Genomic DNA, 23,286 nt, shown 5'->3' with positions numbered 1-23,286 from the left:
AAATGGGCTTTATCCTCACAAAATGAAGTCCTAAGTTTCTTTCAAAAAAACCTAATTAAATAGCTGATCTGTTAAAAAAAGATTTATAGAGTTTCTATGAAAAGATCCATTTTGGTTTGTACAATGTACATATTTAAGAAGAAAACACTTAACAGATTTGAAATTATTTCCCAAATACTAATTTTTTAAAAATATCATCATAAATAATGCATGACATGTTTTAATACTGTTGTCCCTTTAAGATTACTGAATTGAATGTATCTGATATTATTTGTACCACATCTATCTAAATCTACCTTTTCCAGAACTGGCAGCCAAGATACCACAAGATGTAAGTTCTTCAAACAGAGCCAGTCTCCATTGTGGGCACATTCCTTTAACATTTGAATTGCTAAATCAGCTTGACCTTGACCCATGGCAACCTGCAACACAAAAACAAAAAACAAAACTAAAAACATAAATATGCTAACATGTTGTAACATGTAATCAAGATTCTCAATTTTTAATAAGAAATATCAAAGTCAGTATTTTTCTATTTATTAAAATGTATTATCCATACATGCCTGCAAGTTATAGAACAGTATAGAAATTATTGGAGCCTTTTGTTCTTCATCCCACTATTTTCTGTAATTCTTCCCCTCTCAAACATAGTGCTTTAAAAATGTTTTTTAATAACTATAGTCTCATTGAATTAGTTTACTTCTCTTAATTTCTCCAACATCGCCATTATTTGGCTCTCAAGTTACTATTTAACTGTGTCGTTCAGTCCCTGGCCCTTCAACATCTAGCAAATCCTAACATGTTGGTGAGCCTCAAGACTCTACACTCAGCCTTCTGCTCCTCCATTGCTTCTCAGACAGAGAAAGTAGGGAAAAGAGAGAAAAGGGGAGGGGAGAAAATAAAGGGGGAGAGGGAATAAGAATTCGGATGTCACTGGAATTCTAGTCCAATATTTCCAGTCCCTGTAGTGCATCAGTACTAGAACAGGCCACTTTATGCAACAGAAGACTTCCAAGCATTAAAAGTATTCAAGCAGAAATGGGAAGACCCTAGATACTACATTCAGTAGATAAGATTTCTCTATTATTTAAATGCTTGGACTAGGTGACTACTTAAGTCTAAGATTCTTTAAAAGTTTTAGTCAAGAATCTAAGAGGTACATGCCACTTGCCATATGTAGTTGAAACCCCTCCGCATTTTTAAGGACAATTCATTTAATACTTGTATATCAATACGACTACATCTGTGTGTGTGTGTCTATGTATATGTATATATACACACACATATATTGGGAGCCCTGGCTTAACTTTTTTACTAGGTACATAGTCAAAATATTTTTGAGAAGTACTGTTATAGATTACTTCAGACAACAGTGATTTCTTTTCTCATTACAAACACAAGATATTATTTCATTGCATTTTTAGTTTACTTTTACAAGTACTGGTTTTGTTTTCAATTAGACTATGAAGTCTTTGAGAATGGGAACAATGTCTAAAACATTGCTTGCTAAAGCATAAAATAAAAGAGATAATAAATATTTACATATTGGATTTTCTAAATTTTTAAGGTCTAACCTGGGACTAAGAAAATGTATGAAACAAAGAGTGACTGAATTGTTTCAATACACAAATTAGTTCGTCATTAATTAAAAATTAAAAAAATAAAATGAAGGAATGTACAGCATAATCAGAATTTTAAAAGAGGATATTTTGCATAACTGAAATGGTAGGTAAAAATAGACAACTCAAAATATTCCATAAGGCATCAAGTGTGTGAAAACAGCTTAAAGATCCATGGAATCTTAGAAGAAGATACTAACATAAAAAAAAAACTCGTTTTTACACACAGCAGAAAAATGGTTATCCCCTCCCCCCTGCAAAAAAGAACACCGGTTTCTCAAATTAAAAAATTAGTTTTTGCATTAATATATTAATATCCTTAGCATATATATTCAGCATAGCAACAAAAATTTTAGTAACAGTTGTATAAATATGCCCATATTTAAAGGTTTTACTACATTAAACAATTTTGCAAGTTGAATACTTAAAACTCCCCAAGTTTAAATAGTTTTATCTTTCTGTCAAGATCACTGCTAACAGATACTACCTATAGAAAAAGGCTTCCCTGCCCTGGCCTTGTGGCTCAGTTGGGTGGAGCATCAACCCATACCCCAAAAGGCTGCATGTTTAATCCTTGGTCAGGGCAACCAATTGATGCTTCTCACACCTCTTTCTTTCTCGCACATTCTCTCTCCCCCACCTTTCAACCTCCCAGTTTCTTTTTCTCTAAAATCAGTAAATATATAGCTTCAGTGAGAACAAAAAAGGAAAAGAGAAAGGGCTCCCCTTCCTCAAGACACTTTATTGATAATTGAAAACTATTCTAATAAATGTATTATTACACTATAAATAGAATTAAATGAAATTCCCTAAAGTTAGGCTATACAAAATCTGAACAATTGAGCCTAACTCTTTGCTTTTTTGTTATCTTCTATTTATGTTCCTGAAAACATCTTACTTTTCATTTTTGGTTGTTGTGAAGCATTTACTTTTTTAATCATTATTATTTTACCAGTAGAAAGGTTTATTTATTCACCTATTAAAAACTGAAGGTAAGTAATAAAACTCACATGCAAAATGAATTAAAGAGGTACTCTAAACAAATTAAAGCTTTCAAATTTACTTCAAGAAAGAAATTTTTTTAAATTTATTTCTTTCATTTGTTTTTGCAAGTAAATATTGCTGATTTATGTAAAAGCATCCAAGTAAAAATTTTTAATTATTCTTAAAATGTAAGCAAATATATTAGTTTCCTAATACTGTTATAATAAATTATCATAATTAAGAGCCTTAAAACTAGGTGAATTTATTATCTTATGACTTCTGGAGGTCAGAAGTCCCATTGTCTAAAATCAAGGTGCTTGGTTTGAAAAGAAAAGTGGCACTAACGGGCATGTTCTTTCGGGAGGCTTGAGGAAAGACTCCTTCCCTAGCCTTCTCCAGCCCAACAAGCCACCTGGATTTCCTTTTTTTAAAAAATTAATTAATTAGTTTGTTTGTTTATTTATTTTATTTTTAGAGAAAGGGGAAAGGAGAAAGAGAGGGAGAGAAACATCACTGTGTGGTTGCCTCTCACTCACACCCCCAACGGGGGACCTGACGTGCAACCTAGTCATGTGCCCTGACTGGGAATCGAACCAGCGACACTTGGCTTGCAGGCCGATGCTCAATCCACTGAGCCACAGAAGCCAGGGCACCACCTGGATTTCTTTGCTCAGGGCCCCTCTCTCTATCTTGAAAGCCAGCATCACAAAATCTTCTATCTCTCTAACCTCTGCTGTCGCCATCACATCTCCTTCCTTCATTTGACCTCTTCTGCCTCCTTCCTCTAAGAATCCCTGTGATTATATTGGGTCCACCCTGCTAATCCAGAATAACCTCTCCAAATTAACTTAATTATATATGCGAAGCTTTTATTACCAAAAAGGGTAACAAATTCACAGATTCTCAGGATCAGGACATGGACACCCTTGGGAAACATTATTTGGTTTACTACAACAAAGAATGTCTGGTTCAAAATAGGATCAGGTTTGGCTGGAAGAGCACTATGTACTGACCTGGTGATAACACTCTCCACTTCTTTCAGCATTAGCAAGCTCTTGAAGCTCCTGAGAAGGATCAGCACCCGGAGAAATAATTATCAAGATGGGTTCAATTTCTAGCGTCTCTCTGTATAAACGTTTGAGATTTAGAGGGAGTGGGGACAACTCTTTTAGTCCTAAAAGATATATTAAAGAAATTAAAAATAAAAAGTAAAATGAATCAGAGAAAATCTATTAAAACTATATATATATATATATATATATATATATACATATAAAACAGACAGTAATTATGTGACGTATAATCCCATGAATATGAGGAATCAGATTTCCATAATAATCTGGTAAACAATTTAACTGTTATGTGTAAGATAAAGTTATTTAAGTTCATGAACTAAGAGGAGAAAAAATGATACAGAATGAGAAGAATGCTTAGTTCAGAGACAGAAATATGAGCTCTCAGTTTGTTAGTTAGATGTAGAATGTGACAAGAATATGTCAAAATATAAAGATATCTTCATATAAAATGATTATTGACTAAAACATGTGTTTTATTTGGAACATAAATGCAAATATAAAAACTGCCTTTAAAAATTTAACTTCAGATTGCCATGTCATTTCTTAATTTAACAAATGTAAACTGTAAACTCCATGAGGGCAGAAATTATATCTGTTTTGTTCACCATTTTATATCCAGGGCCAACCATAAATTCAATTATTACTTCTCTAGTTAAAATTCCACAGATAATCAATATATATTCAATTCATTTTACATAATATTTCAAATTACTGAAAAGTTTTGGACTAGAAAACAATCATGAAAAATATCATAGCATTTAAGGTAACTTATGCAACACATTCATGTTTCTTGGGACTTCTGTGTTAGACATTCTGCCCAGAAAACTCCAATAAAATCTCCATTGCATTATAAGTGAACTGAGTCTGTATATAATCATTGGTTTTATTAAGACAAATAATTCCGACTCATGATAGCATTAGAACTGCAGTGAGAATCATTCAAAACTAGTCAACAAAGTTAAAGGGCCCAAAATATTCATTGCATTGTGAATTATCATTGTGAATTATGAAGTAGAACTACTTGTTAATCACTGGATACTATAATCTGACCATGCATCTGTCAAATGTATAATTTCTTTTAAAATAACAATAAAGAACTAAATATAAGTTAAACAACTTAAACTTTTATTATATCTTACTTTACTCAGACTACTGAAATAATAAAAAAGAAATAATTTGCAGTTTAAAAAGAAAAGAACATAACTCCTACACTTTTCAGGTACCTTGGTAATAAAAAAAGAAGAACATTAATATCAAGCGATTACAGGTGATAAGTATAACAGATTCATTTTTCCTCATTCAGCTCATCCTCCCTAACAAAAAGACTAATAGACATCAGGTGTACAAAATTACTCTTCCTTTACTGAAAAGAAAAGAGAACTCTAAATCTGTAGGACAAACATCAATAAAAGAAAGACAGCAATCAATTTCTAACTGAATATACATTAACCAAGTGGGAAAATATTCTCTACAAATGGCCAAAAAAAAAGATCCAAGATGGCAAAACTAAGTGGAAGCTACACTAGCCACCTGCCAGGACCACTCTGGAATTACAACTATGTTGTAGAGAAATCATCCTGAATCAACTGAACACTAAGTGGAGAGAAGTCTTAGCAGAATGCACAGACTGAATAAACCACTTCGCCACAACTGCACTGGTAGGGAATGGAAGGAGATATGAAAAGGCTGGCTGGGCTTATAGCAGCTGAAGTTCCGGAGGGATATTTCAGAGGCCGGGGGTTACCCCTGAGAAGTGCAGTATCTAAACCCCAAGCTGGGCTCCCCAGCCTACAGAACTAGAACTAGAAAAGGAACCTAAATAACACATGGCTGTGAAAAGCAAGAGGGTTTTTGTCTGCCAGGGAGAGATGGCTAGAGACTCAAAGAGCCTCTTAAAGGACCAACCCACATAATTTTGTTTGCAACCACTTACCCTTCCTATGGCAGAGGGAGGGCAGAGTGGACTAGAGACATTTGAGGAGAGTCTGGGGTTGGAGGCTCTGGGGAGAGAACTTAACAGTCACCAGGATCCCTGTGGGGACTCATTCCCCATACTACAGGAGACATCTTTCTCAAGAACAGCATTCCTCTTCAAGTAATATCAGTCAGAGGGGAAGCAATAGCCCCACACACAAGAATTATTCTGCCCCACCTTGTAGTGCTTTAGATGGGCTGCTCATTACAGCTTGAGGCCCTATTACTGATTAGTTTAACAATTAAGGCAGATCTCCTGGAGTTCTATGAGACTTCAGCTCACCCTCACCAGGGCCAGGTGCTGAAAAAAGCCTGCCTTGTGCTCAGAATGGTTCTTTCTGTACACACAGGGGCCCAGCACAGGGAGCAACAAGCTGTGGATGGCTGACAGCTCCAAAAAGGTTGCCCAGGCCTAGTCATAGGCAGGGTCTAACAAATGCCTACACCAGTCTTTGCAGATCTACCTAATACATAGAAACCAATACAAAGAAGCAGTCAAAACAGGAATACGAAGAAACAGACCTCAAATGAAAGAACAAGAGAATTCTCCAGAAGAATTAGATGAAATGAAAGCAAGCGATTTATAAACACAGAGTTTAGAGTAATGGTTATAAGGATTCTCAACAGCATGTAAAGAAAACAAAGAAACCATTAAAAAAAAAGGCCAGTCACAAATGAGGAGTGCAATATGTGAAATAAATAATACACTGGAAGAAATAAACAGTAGGTTAGATGAAGCAGATGATAAAATCAGTGATTTGGAGACAAGGCAGAAAAAAAAATACCCAGGCAGCACAGCAAAAACAAAAAGAGAATTTTAAAAACTAAAAAATTAAGGAACATGAAGCATAACAAAATCCACATTATGGGAATACCAGAAGGAGAATACAGCAAGCAAGGGGACTGATAACCTATTAGAAGAAATGATGACTCAAAACTTCCCTAATCTGGTGAAGGAAAAAGACACACGAGTCCAGGAAACTCAGAGAGTCCCAAAGAAATTGGACCCAAAGAGGCCTACACCAAGACACATCATAATTAAAATTATAGGCTTAAAGACAAGGAGAAAATCCTAAAAGTTGCAAGAGAAAAGCAAGTAGTTACATACAAGGGAGCACCAATTAAGACTGTCATCTGACTTTTCTACAGAACATTTCAGGCCAGAAGAGAGTGGCATGAAATATTCAAGATCATGAAAAGCAAGGACCTACAACCAAGGACCTTTAATCAGCAATGCTATCATTTAAAATTGAAGGAGAAATAAGTAGCTTCCCATACAAGAGGAAGAAAGAGAGAAAGAGAGCGAAAAAAAAAAAAAAAAAAAAAAAGAAAACAGTCCTACAATAAAATGGCATGAAATACATATCTATCAATAATCACCTTAAATGTAAATGGCTCGAATTCTCCAAACAAGGATATAGGGTAGCTCAATGGATAAGGAAACAAGACCCATATATATGCTACCTCCAAGAAACATATCTCAAATCAAAAGATAAACACAGACTAGAAGTAAAGGAATGAAAAAGATATTTCATGCAAATGGAAAGGAAAATAAAAGCTGGGGTAGCAGTACTTATATATGACAAAATAGACTTTAAAATGAAGGCTACAGTAACATACAAAGAAGGACACTACATGATGATAAAAAGAACAATCTTACAAGAGGATATAACCCTAGTAACATTTACCCACCCAACACAGGAGCAGCTAAATATGTGAAGCAAATCTTGATGGACATAAAATGAGAGGTCAACAGAAACAGTGATAGTCAAGAACTTTAACACACCATTGACTTCAATAGATAGATCTTCCAGACAGAAAATCAACAAGGAGACAGCGGCCTTAAATGACACACTGGATCAAATGAATTTAATTGATATTTTCAGAGAATTTCACCCCAAAGCAGCAGAATAAACATACTTCTCAAGTGCACATGGAAAGTTTTCTAGGATAGACCACATTAGGAAACAAAACAAGTCTCAATAAATTTAAGAATATTGAAATTGTATCAAGCTACTTCTTTGACCACAATGCAATGAAACTAGAAATCAATTATAAGAATAACACTGAAAAATAAAAAAAGACATGAACACTAACATGTTATTAAACAATGAATGAGTCAACAACTAGATCAAGGAAGAAATCAAAGATACACTGAAACAAGTGAAAATGAGGACACAACAATCCAAAATCTGTGACACTGGGAAACTAATCCTACAAGGGATATGTATACCATTACAGACCTTTCTCAAAAAAACAAGAAAACACTCAAATAATCTAAGTTTACACTTAAAAGAACCTGAAAACAAAAGCAAAGCCCAAAGTGAGTAGAAGGAAGGAAATAATAAAGGTCAGAGCAGAAATAAATGAAAGAGAGTCTAAAAAACAATGAAACAATAGATCAATAAATCCAAGAGGGAGTTCTTTGAAAAGATAAACAAGATTGACTGACTTTTAACCAGATTCATCAAGAAAAAAAGAGACAGGACCCAAGTAAATAAAATAAAAAATGAAAAAGGGGGAAATATCAACTGACAGCAAAGAAATTCAAAGGATTGTTAAGAAAATATTATGAACGAACACATGCCAACAAAACGGGTAACCTGTACAAAACAGATAAATTCCTAGAAACATGTTTTCTCCCAAAACTCAATCAGGAAGAATCAGAGAATCTGAATAAACAGTTTACACACTGTGCAATTGAAGCAGTAATTTAAAAAACTCCCCCAAATCAAAAGCCCTGACAGGATGATTTCACAGGTGAATTTTACCAATCATTCCAAGAAGAACTAACACCTCTCCTTCTCAAACGCTTTCATAAAATTCAAAATGAAGGCCCTCAATCTCATTTATAAGGCCAGCACCATCATAATTGCAAGACCAAATTAAGACACTACAAAGAAAGAAAATTATAGACCAACATCCCTGATGAACATAGATGCTAAAATCCTCAAACTGAATATAGCAATACATCAAAAAGATCATATGCCATGATCAAGTGAGATTTACTCTTGAATGCAAGGTTGTTACAACATTTACAAATCAATAAATGTGAGTCACATAAACCAAATGAAGGATAAAAACCACATAACCATATCGACAGATGCACAAAAAGCATTTGATATTTAGCAACACCCATTTAGTATAAAAACTCTCAGCCAAGTGGCAATAGAGGGAACATACCCAAACATTAAAAAGGCCATATATGACAAACCCACTGCCAGCATCACACTCAACAGGCAAAAAACTGCAAGTGTTCCCCTTCAGATCAGGAACAAGACAGGGATGTCCACCTTCACCTCTCTTATTCAACATAGTACAGGAATTTCTAGCCACAGCTATCAGACAAGAAGAAAAAAAAAGGCATCCAAATTGGAAAGGATGAAGTAAAATTGCTTTAATTGTGGAAGACATGATACGGTACAGAGGACCCCAAAGATTTCACCAAGAAACTATTAGAATGGCTAACTGAATTCAGCAAAGTAGCAGGATACAAAATTAAAATCCAGGTATTAGTTGCATTTGTATATGTCAGTAACGAACTAACAAAAAAGGGAAATTAAGAAAACTATCTCATTTGCAATTGTTTCAAAAAGAATAAAATACTTAGGAATAAATCCTACCAAGTATGTAAAAAAACTGTACTTGGAAACTTATAAGACACTGAAAAAAAAATTAAAAAAGATACAAATAAGTGGAAGCACATACTTTGTTCATGGATGGGAAGAATTAACATCATTAAATGCAATCTATAGATTCTATGCAATTCCTATCAAGATTCCAATGACATATCACAGAACTAGAACAACTATTTCAAAAATTTATATAAAACCACAAAAGGCCCCAATATCAACAGTGATCCTGAGAAAGAAGAAAATTGAAGGAATCACACTACCTAATATCAAGCTCTATCATCAGGTCATAGTAATCAAAACAACATAGTCGTTCGTTGGCAGCCGTCCGTCTCGAGAGACGATGGTGTAACTTCTCAAGAGTCTATCTGCACCGCCGAGAATGGCTGTGCAGTCCGACTCGGGAGTGACACGGTATCTGTCTCCTCCCGTGTTGAATCGACATCTTGCGATGACGCTGGAGTGTCCTCTCCAGTGAAGCTGAAGCTACAGAGCCTGGGCAGGGTGATATGGAGGGTCTGCTGTTGCCCATGCAGCAGACCCCCCCTCTCTTCGCAGCTGAAGGGTCCAAGGGAAAGACGGAGTCAATACAGCTTGGCTTCAGGTGCGCCGCAGGAGTTGCCGGTGTTGACTACAACGTCAAACCGCCTTAGGGACTCCGGCTCCGGATTTTCTGTCGGGGTTTACTCCCTTAGCCTTTCCCCTGAAGAGGTATGCCGCAAGGCAGCGGAGGTTTTTTGGAGTCAGAGTTTTCCTTCTCTGAAAACAACATAGTACTAGCATAAAAACAGACACATAGATCATGGAAGTGAATAGAGAGCCCAGAAATAAACCCACACATTTATAGCCAATTAATATTCGACAGAGGAAGCAAGCACATACAATGGGCTAAAGATAGTTTATTCAAAAAATGGTGTTGAGAAAATTAGACAGATACATGCAGAACAATAAAACTAGACCATTTTCTTATACCACACACAAGAATAAATTCAAAATGGATCAAAGACTTAAAAGTTAGACCAGAAACCATTAAATTCCTAGAAGAAAACAAAGGCAGCAAAATCTCAGACATTGCTCATAGCAATATTTTACCTGATATATCTCCCCAGGTTAGGGAAACAAAAGAAAAAATAAACAAATGGGACTACATCCAACTAAAAAGCTTTTGCACAATAAAGGAAATCATCAACAAAATAAAAAGACAACCCACAGAATGGGAGAACACATTAGCTGATACATCTGATAAGGGGTTAATATCCAAAATTTATAAAGAACTTAAAAAACTTGATATCAAGAAAAACCAAACAACCCAATTAAAAAATGGGCAAAGGACTTGAATAGACACTTCTCCAAAGAGGACATACATAGGGCCCATAGACATATGAAAATATGCTCATCATCATTAATATCAGAGAAATGCAAATTAAAACCACAATGAGATATCATCTCACACCTGTCAGAATGGCCATCATCAACAAATCAACAAACGACAAGTGCTGGCGAGGATGTAGAGAAAGGGGAATCCTTTTGCACTGTTGGTGGGAATGAAGATTGGTGCAGACGCTGTGGAAAGCAGTATGTAGATACCTCAAAAAATTAAAAATGGAACTGCCTTTTTAACCCAGCAATCCCACTTCTGGGAATATATCTGAAGGAACCCAAAACACTAGTTTGGAAGAACATAAGCACCCCTAAGCTCACTGAAGCATTACAGTATTTACAATCACCAAGATATGAAGCAGCCCAATTGTCTATTGGTAGAAGAGTGGGTAAAACAACTATAGGACATTTACACGATGGTATACTATGTGTCCATAAAAAAGAAGAAAATTTTACTATTTGCAATGTATAGATGGACCTGGAGAACATTATGCTAAGTGAAATAAGCCAAATAAGCCAGTCAGAGAAAGACAAACACCATGTTTCACTCATATGTGGAATATAATGAACAAACTCAAATAACAAACAAAACAGAGACTCATAGATGGAGAGCAGATGACAGCTAATGTGGGGAAGGGTGGGGAGGTTAGGGGGAGGAGGGATTGAAGTACAGGAAAAAGGACTCATGGACATGGCCAACAGTGTGATGACTGCTGAGGGAAGGGTATAAGGGGACTAAACGGTAATGGAAAAAATACAATTCAGATTAAATAAAAAAATAAATACACAAATAAACAAAAAGTTTAAAAGAGTTAAAATGGAACAATAAATAATACTCAAGCCTGGGAATAAAAAAACAGAAAGTCAAACATTTTGTGGTATGCAGAATTCTAAAGATATTCCTCTCAAGATTCCTATATCTTGATTGTTAAGTCAAACACTAATCTAGGTACTGCTGTGAAGGCACACTGTAGATGTAGCTAAGGTTATAAACTTAAAATATGATTATCCTAAATTACCCAAGTGGGCCAATGTAATCACTTGAGTCGTTAAATGCAGAAAATTTTCTCCAGCTAAAGTCAAAGTGAAGAAGTAGAAGAGGGAAGCAGGGAAGATGGCGTAGAGGAAGAGATCGGAGAGATGTGAAGCTTGTGAAGAACTCAATCTGCCACTGCTGGCTTTAAGGATGGTGGAAGAGGCTGACAGAAAAAAGAATGCAACTGGCCTGTGAAAGCTGAGGGCTCCAAACAACAGAAATGGAAATGGGGACCTCAATCCTACAAGCACATGTTGCTGAATTCTGTGAGAAACATGAATTGAGTTTGGAAATGGATTCTTCCCAGAGCCTTCCCAGATGGCCAACAGCTTGAAGGAGTTGAAGCAAAGAAACCAGGTGAGCCCACCAGACTTCTGACTTACGCAGAGGACTGTGAGATATGGATACAGTTTTAAGCTAATTTATGACAACTTATTACATATGCAACAGAAAATGAATGCACATTTCCTTAGGTCCTTTCTTTCCTCCTATATGCAGACCTCACAAGACAGATGGAGCAGCTATGGAATCAAGGCGCATGGGATTGGGATGGGTTGCTAGCAGGAATAGAACTAGAAGATTGCAAAACTAGGAAATTGCAAGGCTCAAAAAGGCTTTTTTGGTGGAGAACTTTTAAGAAGTTACTGATCCTGTAGGAGCTGCAGCGCCTTACATGAACATGTCTTGTAACAGCTCAGTACACAAGCATATCTTGCTCAGAGTAGTTAATTTAAAAGGTCATATATATCAGAATTATAAAAGTCAGAATATTTTCATCTGGTAAGTATTTTCAAAAATATAGCAGATTTTGCTAGTACATAAGGCTTGATTTGTAGGAGTATATTAGAGGGGCAGGCCTATAAGTTTTGAGGATTCTTCTACTAACTTCGATCTGCAAATAAAAACTGCTTTCATTAACACATTTTAAGTAACTATTTTAAAATTTATAGGTAGGAAGGACTGCTAAAACTTAATAAAACCTTTCCATATGAATGATGTTCAAGAAACTAATTTGAAATCAAATCTCTGTAATTTGACGAAAGAGATAATGCTAGTCATTCTCCAGCAATTTTAAATTTTAAATCGTCTTTATATAGTAAAACCCCCCATTTTATATGAAACTGTATTAATAAAACTATTTGACCAAATAAAGTCATCCAGCCATACATCAATATATATAACATTTGCTTAGAAATGGTAGAATATGATCTTAGAAATATATGAAATTTTCAATGCATTTGAATATGTGACTATCATAAGGTTTTTACTTAAGCGTAAATGTCATTTAACCTGAAAACTACATAGTACCATAACAGAATTATTCCAAAGAGTTAGTAGAGGTTCAAACTACGAAGTCAATAAAATAAATCATGTGCAACGAGAAGCATATATTCAAAGACTAAATGGTTGATAAAACAGACTCTTTAAAAACTCTATAAAAATTGCCTTGTTTTACTTAAACTTGCATCTAGTTACATAAGGAGACAATAAATATATAGAAACACCAGAAATACATCAGGTAGTGTTCCTATGCAGAGAATTAAAACAGGTAGATACATGGTTACTGGTTAGATGGCTCAGAAAGACCTCTCTGAAAATGCAATGTTTTAAATTAACATCTGGTTATACAGTAGAGCCATTCGTGAAAAAAAAAAAAAAAAAGGTGAAAAACAGAGCAAACAGTGCAAAGGTCTAAAGGCTGTTTTGCCCACGAACGCACAGGGGCAAGCAAGGGGGGTACAGAATGAGGTCAGAGAAGCAAGCAAGGGCTCGACTTGTGGGGCCTTTTAAGGTTATATAAGAAAGCTGGATTTTATTCTAAGTGTTTTGAGAAGATTTTGGAGGTTTTATGCAAAAAATAAGGATGATTTGGTTTAAGTTTTTAAAAAATTACACAGCTTTCTAGAGAACAGATTGGGGAGGAAGGAAGAAATGAAGTAGGGAGACAAATTAGGAAGGTAGTCATTGATTTAACAAACATTTATAGTGCCTCTATGTTCTTCCCAGAAGCTGTTTAAAGCACTGGGGCATAACTGTGAACAAAACAAAATCTGTTCCCTCATGTGGCTTATGTTCTAGTTGGGGGACAAACAATTAATAAACAAATTAGTAATGATATGTCAGATAGTGATAACTGTCACAGAGAAAATAAACAGGGTACAGGAGAATATAAAGAGCTGAGGAAAGAGTATGTTATTTTTATGCGGTGTGTTCAGCAAAATCTTCACTAAAAAAAAATGACATTTGAATAGAGAAGTTAGAAAGGCAACTGGGCATAGAGCTCTAACAAACACTAAGATCTTGAGCTGGCAGAACCATTCCCAAAGCACTAGAAGAACAGCAAAAAGGCGACTGTGGTTGGAAAAGAATGAGCAAAAGAGAGTAGTAAGAGATTACAACTGAGGGGAAGCAAAAAACCCTAAGATGCAAGACCCTGTAAGACAGTAAGGAATTAAAAAGATGAGACAGCATCAGAAGAGTCTGAACAGAGTGATGTGACCTAACATATGCACTCTGGCTGCTGTGTTGATAATAAATTGGAAGTGGGGAAGAAAAGAGGCCTGGATGGCCATAATCTTGCTCATATGGCAATGGCTTGAAGCAAGTGGTAGAGGGATGGTAGCGAAGGTGTAAGAAGTGATGGGATTCTGGATTTATTCTGAAGACAGAGCCAAAGCTATGGAGTAATTGAAGTGACAGATAATGGTTGTTTGAATTAGGGTTACGATAATGACAAAAAGTAAATGAATTCAGAGTAAATTTTAGAGCTGGAATTAAAAGGACTTGCTGGTAGATTTGTGTGTATAAAGTAAAGAAAGAGAGCCCAGACCAGGTGACTTGGTTGGTTAGAGCGTTGGCCCCACACAGCAAGGTTGTGAGTTCGATCCCTGGTCAGAGCACATACAAGGAGGAACCAATGAATGCATTAAAAAGTGGAACAACAAACTGATATTTCTCTTTCTTTCTCTGCCCTCATCCCTTTCCTTCTTCTCTCTCTATAGTTAATAAAAAATTTTTTTTAAATTAAAAAGTAAGGAAAGAGAGAAAGGGTCACTCTTAGGTTTTTGGTTTGAGCACCTGAGTGGATGCCAGCAGAAAATCACGAGATTTGTGCCGGACATGTTAAATTTGTTACGGGACATTCATATGAAAACATCAAATAAACACTTAGATACCTGAGTCTACAGAATTCTAGGAAGATGTCAGGGCTAGAAACAACATTTTAAAAAGTCAGTGATTTACTGATGATCATTTACCTCTAGGTGAGGTAACCTAGAGAGAAAGATGTATAACAGTGAAAGAAGGGAAAACAGCGTAAGCCGTCAGTGAGAGACTACTCCAGGACTTAAAAGACATGCAGAGAAGCAGACAGTAAAGGAAAGTGAAAAGGAACCCTAATAACTGTTGAGGTATGAAAGAAGAAATATAATAATCAAGACAGACTAGAAGCTGGGTAAATGGGTTACTGTATTCTCTGATTATGGATACATTTCCAACATGTTTTTCTGCAGAAGGAAGTAAAAAACTAGCATGATAGTTACAGAAGGGAACAGGGTCATGGGAGGCATTTTTAAAATAGATGATACTAAAATATGTTTGTATGTTGTGATCCAGTAAAGGAGTTGAAACTTATAATGCAGAAGGGGATAATGGCAGGAATATAATAAGAAAAAGAAAAAAGAAAAATACAGCAAATGGGTTGGCCTTTCACTGGAACAAGGACATTCATTCACAGTAACAGATGGGAAAGCAGAATGAGTATGAGGAATAAAGCAGGTCGTAGGCAGATTTGTTAGTGAGAAATAAAGAATTTCTATCATCATTTTTGTTTCCTCAAAAATGCTAGTAAAAGGCTACTTCAGTCAGCTAACTTAAGTGGTAAATATAGAAATAATTGATTTTCATATGTATTATACACCTACTGGTATCCAGTTATTAGTATGTGTTTATATTTGGCAACATATGACATTATTCATTTACAAGATAAATAAAGTATGCTTATTAGCATTTTTAACATGAACACTAATGTCTTTCTTCAACTACTTTATTCTTCAGATTCAAATGTTAGATATTCTGTAGCTCTTAAAGTAATCAGACTCTCAGGACACACTTTAAAGGTTTAACTATCCAACTACTTAAATATGAAAATTAGTTAAAACAGATTATACGTAAGCTGAATTTAATGGATATCTATTGCTTTGTAACAGCAGTTCTCCCATTTCTGGTAACAGCCCCCACCATGACTTCTTTCGGGGAAACTGCTATTCCTAATATTTCTGGTAGTATTAGTGGCAGAGGTACCTACCCTAGAATTTTTTTTTTTTTAAATGATTTAATGTGTTTTATTGATTAAATTATTACATTTGTGCCAATTTCCCTTCCCTCTGCTCCCCTCCACCCGGTGGCCCCCCTCCCTCCAGTTGTCCCCCCCTTTTAGATTATGTCCATTAGTTGTGCATACAGTTCCTCCCAACCTCTCTCCGTCTATTCCATTCCCTCCTACCTTGATCCCCAATTCCTATATCATCTCCCTCCCTTTCCCCATTCCCCCTCCCTGTTGACCTCCCCCCAATATGCTTCCCGTACCCACAGTTCCTCTTTCCCTCTCGTTGCCTATTTAGTTTGCCTTTGTTTCATCTCCCTAGCTTCTGTTTTTTTTTTTTTTAAACCAGTCCCTTTAACATCTCATATAACAGTGGTTTGGATCTAATGAACTCTTTCAGTTTTATTTTGTCCTGGAAACACTTTCTCTGTCCTTCTATTCTGAATGACAATTTCGCTGGATAGAGTATTCGTGGTTGTAGGTTTTGGATTTTCATTACTTTGAATATTTCTTGCCAGTCTCTTCTTGCTTGTAGGGTTTCCCTTGAGAAGTCAGCTGATAGTCTAATTGGGACCCCTTTGTACATAATTCTTTTCTTCTCTCTTGCTGCTTTTAACATTCTCTCTTTATCTTTAATTTTTGACATTTTGATTATAATGTGTCTTGGAGTGGTTCTCCCTGGGTCCAGTCTCTTGGGAACTCTCCTTGCTTCCTGGACCTGCAGGTCTATTCCCTTCCCCAAGTCTGGGAAGTTCTCCTTTATTATATTTTCACTCAATTTTTCAAGTTCTAGTTCATCTTCCTCATTCTCTGGCAAACCAATGATTCTTATGTTGGGCCTTTTATAGCTGTCCCAGAGGTTTCTGATCCTCTCATTGTTGCTTGCCATTTCCTCTCGCTGCATTGATTGACTGCTTGTTCCTTCTCCATATTCCAGTTTGTTGAAATGAACTCTGGATTTTATTTCCTTTCCTTCTATCTCGTATGTGGTTTTGTTCCTTTCGTTATGAAAGTTTTTCGCTTCTTTCATATCTTTTTCCTGTTCTTTTGTGAATTCTGTAAGCCACCTGATAACAATGGCCCAGAACTGAGCCTCTGACAGGTTTCTTATCTGTTCATCTGTCAGGTTCTCTATCTGCTGCCTGGTGAGTTGTGTTACCGGTATTTCTAAAGTTGCCTGCCTCATTTTGACAGATGCTTTTTGTTTTCTTGGGCTGGCTGTGGGGGCAGTGCTTGCGTACGCGTCACAAATTAGCGACCGGCGCCTGCTTGTCCGCGACCTATTTTGCAGCCCTGTGGTGCTTTCTGTGGGGGCGGGGGTCCAAGATGGATTCACACAGTTATTCAGCTAGGAGACCGGGATCCGTCCTCCCGCCCCCCTGGGCCCCCCAGCTCCGGAGTCGCGCACCGCCAGGGACTTGGCCACCGGGACTCCTCGCCGGGGTCGCGCACCGCCAGGGACTTGGCCACCGGGACTCCTCTCCGGGGTCGCGCACCGCCAGGGACTTGGCCACCGGGACTCCTCGCCGGGGTCGCGCACCGCCAGGGGCTTGGCCACCGGGACTCCTCGCCGCCCGCCGCTCCGGGTGCGACCGCAAACAGCACTGCCCACTTTAACTCTTACCTGCCCAAATGGCACCGTTGGTTTATAACTTCATATGTTGGACTTCCGTGTAGTTTTATTTTCTGGAATTTCTAGTTATCCTTTGTTTTGAAGTAGTTGTATTCCTGTATAGTTGTAGAGGGAGACCTAGCGTGTCCGTCTAAGCCTCCATCTTGGCCGGAAGTCCTACCCTAGAATTTTTGATGATGAAGTTGGAAGGAAAAGTTCCCTTTAATCACAAGCTTTAAATTATATCCCATGCAATCGGCAGCCTTGTCCCCCAGAATATACAGAAACCCTGAGGCTATGGTCAACACAAAGGCAGGGATTAAAACTGTAGAAGAAACATGAGAGACAGAAAGAAATAGACACAACGAATAAGGCAGAAACAAAAGGGTATGGACAGAAACAGACAGAGAACCTGCAAGGGTGAGGCAAAGAAAGCAAGCTCCTGATGTTGTTTGAGTCCATGAAACCAGCTAGCCCAGAGGTCAGCCCTACCTCTTCCTTTCTGAGTACTGGTTATGCTTTTTCCCTTTTTTCATCTGAGTGAGGTTAAGATAGATATCTGTCACCTGCAACTAAGAATTAAATGGAAAAATGCTCTGCTCAACATGAGTAAAGACTAGCTGGTGGGAAAACATTCTATCAGAAATGAAAAAACAGGGACAATTCTTCTCCATGCTGAAGGGAAGAAAAGCACAGAGTATGCAGATGCACTTCCATATACCCATTAGCAACCACCAAGTGACCGGTCTAAAGGGAGCCTCAAAATATTTGTGTGTGTGCACGTGCACATGCTAGTTCTGATGGAAGGTAAAGCAGAAGACTGCCATTATGTGAAAAGATGGATTGGTAAATCTTATAGGTTGAACTGTGTTTCCCATAAAAAGAAATGTTGAAGTCCTAAACCCAATACCTCAGAATGCGACCTTACTTGGAAATAGGGTCATTACAGATATAATTAGTTGACTTCAGATGATGCTATGCTGGAGTAGGGTAGGCCCCTAATCTAATATGACTGGTGACCTTATAAGAAAACAGCTATGTGAAAATGGAGACACACAGAGAAAATGTCATGTGACTACAAAGGCAAAGATTTGAGTTATGCATATGCAAGCCAAGGAAGACCAAAGATTGCCAGCAAACCTTAGAATCTAAATAGAGGCAAGAAAGAATTCTCCTACAAGTTTTAGAAGGTGCATGGCTTTGACAATAGCTTACTTTTGGCCTTCTAGTCTCCAGAACTGTAAGACAATAAGACAATAAATTTCAGTTGCTTGAAGTCACCCAGTACGTGGAACTTAGAAAAATTCCAGGACACTAATACAGCAGGTTAAAGTAGGGTTGGATATGTATAAGGAATAATTTTACTTAAGGTTTAACAAGACTTTTATATTAATACCCACCAACAATATCCCTCTAAACTGAAAATAAATTAGACTCCTTCAGTATTTAATAAGAACAAAGGCTTTGGAGCTGGGTTTGAATTCAATCATTTATTAGCTGTGTGATCTTGTGTCCTCACCTTTAAATGGGTATAGAAAGAGCCCCTCCTTGGGTTGCTGTGAGGATTAAAAGAGCTGATACATGTATAGCTCTTAGACTAGTACCTGGCATATAGTAAGAGCTCTAAGTTTTAGCTGTAATTATTATCATTACGAACATTCAAGTTTAAATGAGGGTGTGTGTTCACTGGAGTAAATCTGACCATCTAAAGAGATAATTTCTCAAAATAATACCCTGATATAACCAAATACAACAACTTTATAAATGAACAAAAATCGATTATTCAATACTGCAAGGTTTTCCAGTGATAAACCTAGAAGGCTCAGTATATCTTTTCAATTTCATAAAACTCTGTGCTAACTTATTTATATGAGAAAATCTAATTTAGAGAAAAATACATTAAATGGTGTTAGGATTGCCTGGAATATATGTAAGTTACAATTAATAAAAAGTTTCTCTATATAATTTCATATACACATATATGGAAAATAAAATAGAAACGAAGGATTTCTAGAAAAATTGTCAGCACACTATTTTAATTATGCCACTTTCATTTCCAACATATATCTAAAACCTACTGCAGTTTAGAATAATCAAAATCCATTATTCTTAGATGACTCTATGCTTCAACTAAAATATTTTTCATAATCTTTCCTTAACATAGTTTTTCCAAAATTTCTTATACAAACAGAAACATGGTATACATTATTATTTCCAAGTGATTAATCACTTTTAATTCTTCAGGTAAGCCTATTTGAAAGACAAAATGTGCATTACTGCAGTTTATTTATAATCTTAAAGACATACAAATATTCATTTTTTTGTTTTATACACAGCAAAAATAACTCATTTTGAAGGTTTCTTTTCCTAAGACAATGGTATGTGTTTGTTTGGCTTTAATGTTCTAAATCAAACACTTGATTCCCTGCTTTGAAATCCTAATCTTGGACAAATGTCTAAATATCTAAAGTGATTTCATAAGAAAAATATTTTTAAACTTCAAACACCTTAACTAAATACAGGAAGTCAATTATGCAACAAACTTAATACATTAAATAGGGTCATATCCTGCCTTGACCAGTATGGCTCCATTGGTTGGGCATCATCCTGTAAAGCAAAAGGTCACAGGTTTGATTCCCAGTCAGTGCGCATGCCGAGGTCGCAGGTTAAGGTTCTGGTAGGGGTGTATATGAGAGGCAACTGATCAGTTTTTCTCTCCTCTTTCTCCCTGCCCCCACAAAAGCAAATAAAATCTTTTTAAAATATAGGGTCATATCCAACACAAAAATCTTTTTTTTTTTTTTAAACCATGTGAAAACTGTAAATAGAATGAAGAAAAAATACCGCTACTCTTCTAAACTAAGGTAGCATCAAATAACAAGTAGATTAGAAACAAATTAAGGTCAATGGTCTAGTTCTAGAAAAGTATTGCACTTACCCAGAGTTTTACATGCGAAGAGAGCCATGGCACTTTGCAGTCTGTCTGGTCTGAGTGCCTGTACCACAAGAACCTTAAAATAAAGTTTAGGATATTTAAAAAAAAATAAAGTTCTCACAACAGTTTTTGTTAACTAAACAACAGTTAACGTTAATTAATTAAACAAATGTTTACTAAAATGTGTGAATACTTTTCACTGCTACACAATATTAACTATGCCTCAAACTGTCACAATAGGTATATACAAAGATACATCTTTATAGGTAAAATTCACTAAAATCCATTTATTTCTTCAAACCTATCATCAAAGGTAAACATCAGCAAGTAATGGTCATAGGGACAACTACTTTTTTCAGGATCTAGTAACAAAGGACCAAATGCCAGGGAGAAATGGGGTATGCGGGTCAGGTAGTTCTGGTGACGGCAGAACAGAGGCCCAAAAATCTTGTCTAAAATGTTCAAATCACTATTTTTATGTTGAACCATATATACGTTTTCAAATGAAGTTTTTCTCTTTTTTCTTTTTGTGTTTTAAACATACTTGGTAAAACGGAATTCACCAATAATAAATGAAGGGAACAGAACCACTTACAGGAAATGAAAGGGTCACTTTTGGAGCATCAGATCCTACAGAACTTTCCAACTCTAAACCTTTTTCCATCAGTAGGTTTCATCATTTTATTCTGACATAAAATGAAAAAAATTCCCCTGTTCCCCACCATGAGATATATTCCTTAGACAGAACCCTGCAAAATGAGTGAAGAACCTTAATTTCTTTCTGTAAAGACACTGCCTCTGTTGCAAAATCACCCTTGGGTCAGAGAAAGTGAATAAGAAAAGCTATAGTGGGCAACACCCTACCCAGAAATTTTGCCAGTGATTTCACTGTCCTGGTAAGATGGCAAAGGCAGAAAGCCCTTCCCCACATAAGCCACATTACGGTTATGTGACACCCAAAGGCAGAGCTTTCATTTAAATGGCTTCTGAACCATAAGAGTAACATTAAATACTTTTATGCATTTAGATAACTTACCTGCTGAAATAAGGAAACTTTCTTTGCAAGAATAGATGGAAACTCTTGCTCACACATGGAGTGATGATAATAAGTATCCCACAAAGCTACATCTTCAAAGCAGAGGGTCTGATAAAGACTGGGGAGAGCAATCTTAAAAATAAAAATAACCATATATAGTGAGCTACAAGTCAACATAAGTAAATATATATATGTATTACTAAAAAAGGAAATGGAAACCAATTATTGATAGGTGTTTATTACTTTTCTACTTTATGTTGGTTTATCAAATCATTTATAGGTCAGAAATAGTATGGCAGATTTATTCAATCCACAATTAAATTACAGAAAAAGTTTCTAAAACTGCACTAAATCAATACTTGTAAGTTAACAAAATCTTCTCTAGTAAAAATGGTTGTACCTATCTATCTCCACCTTGTGGAGAAAAGAATGTTTCTATTAAAAACAACTGAAAAAAATTTAACTTTTTTTAAAGAAGTGCAAATGTTTTTAATTGTGATGAACTTGACATATACAAGTGCCAAGTTTCAACATTGCCACAATTGAGGATCACAGATTGTAAAAATGTCAAATTTCATATCAATATAAAACCCTTAACAAAGCAAGTTTTTCTAAATCATATTCATTCCTGCCCTTATTTGTGAACATGTTGCTTCCTTTGCCTTAGTGTTCTAAATTTCTACTAAGCGTTCAATATTCACTTTAAACAATACTATCTCTCAGATGTTTTCCTAAACATAATCATTTTCTCTACCTCAAACAGTATTCTCTCTTCCAAGCTTTCTCAACAATGATCTCCAAGATCAGAAATGTAAATGTATATAAATGGAGAATTTTTTGAAAATGTGAATGTGGAAGACCTATATACGAGTATACAGTATTAAAACTCCATGTAATATAAACATAAATGAAGTATTTAAGAATGCTTTATCCAAGTATCCATACTCATTTTTAAATAACCTATTATAGTGCCTAAATATCATTAAACAACATAACAAAATTACACTTATACAGTAGAAAATTAACAAAGTAGATTTCAATTTAATTATTTTCAATAAATTATCTAAGCTTATTAGGACAGCATTTGATACTTGTCTATTAACTTTATTTGGCAATTAATGTATAAGGTCCCACTGCCACTAATTTATGTGCACTACATAGGTAATCATTATGTATATGGCTAGAAATTTGAGACAGGCTACAAGCAGTTAGGGAGCTCTCTGGCTGCATGTTAGACACTGGATCAGGTCACCATGGTATAGCCCTAGTATGGCGTCAATCACATCATAGGCTAGTTATTTGTTATATTCTGTACATTGTAAGTTTATTCAATGCAGAGTCTATTTATATCACTATATATATATATATATATATGTGTGTGTGTGTGTGTGTGTGTGTGTGTATATACATATATATATTTGTCATTCCACCAGCACTATAATGAACGGCAGTAGATACCAAATAAATGATAAAGAAAACAATTAATGATATGCAGAATCTACCTACTTTGTTCAACAAATATTTATTAAGCAAAGGCAGTAAAAATAGTGGTAAGAAGCTCAGACTCTGCAGCAAAAACCCCAGTTTTGAATCATGAATCTATTTTCTAAATGACCATAAGCAAGTGACCATATCACTCTGCGCCTTAGTTTCCTCATCTGTTAAATGAAGACAATAA

General features: G+C 36.0%; 1 protein-coding gene across 1 annotated transcript in view; it reads right to left on the bottom strand.

Annotated features, from left to right (window-relative positions):
- Positions 1-23,286, bottom strand: part of LOC150019825 (cytoplasmic dynein 2 heavy chain 1-like) — a 287,287-nt gene that overhangs the window by 87,479 nt on the left and 176,522 nt on the right. The window contains exons 74-77 of the mRNA XM_090266701.1: positions 21,609-21,740; positions 20,576-20,648; positions 3,617-3,777; positions 297-422 (exon numbers count right to left, since the gene is read on the bottom strand). Of these exons, the coding sequence (XP_090122827.1) occupies positions 297-422; positions 3,617-3,777; positions 20,576-20,648; positions 21,609-21,740 (492 nt within the window). The remainder of the gene's footprint in view (positions 1-296; positions 423-3,616; positions 3,778-20,575; positions 20,649-21,608; positions 21,741-23,286) is intronic.

The sequence above is a fragment of the Furipterus horrens genome, unplaced genomic scaffold (genome assembly GCF_987537825.1).
Source record: "Furipterus horrens unplaced genomic scaffold, mFurHor1.1.pri manual_scaffold_2, whole genome shotgun sequence".
NCBI lineage: Eukaryota > Metazoa > Chordata > Mammalia > Chiroptera > Furipteridae > Furipterus > Furipterus horrens.
This window is presented reverse-complemented; position numbering and strand designations above follow the sequence as displayed.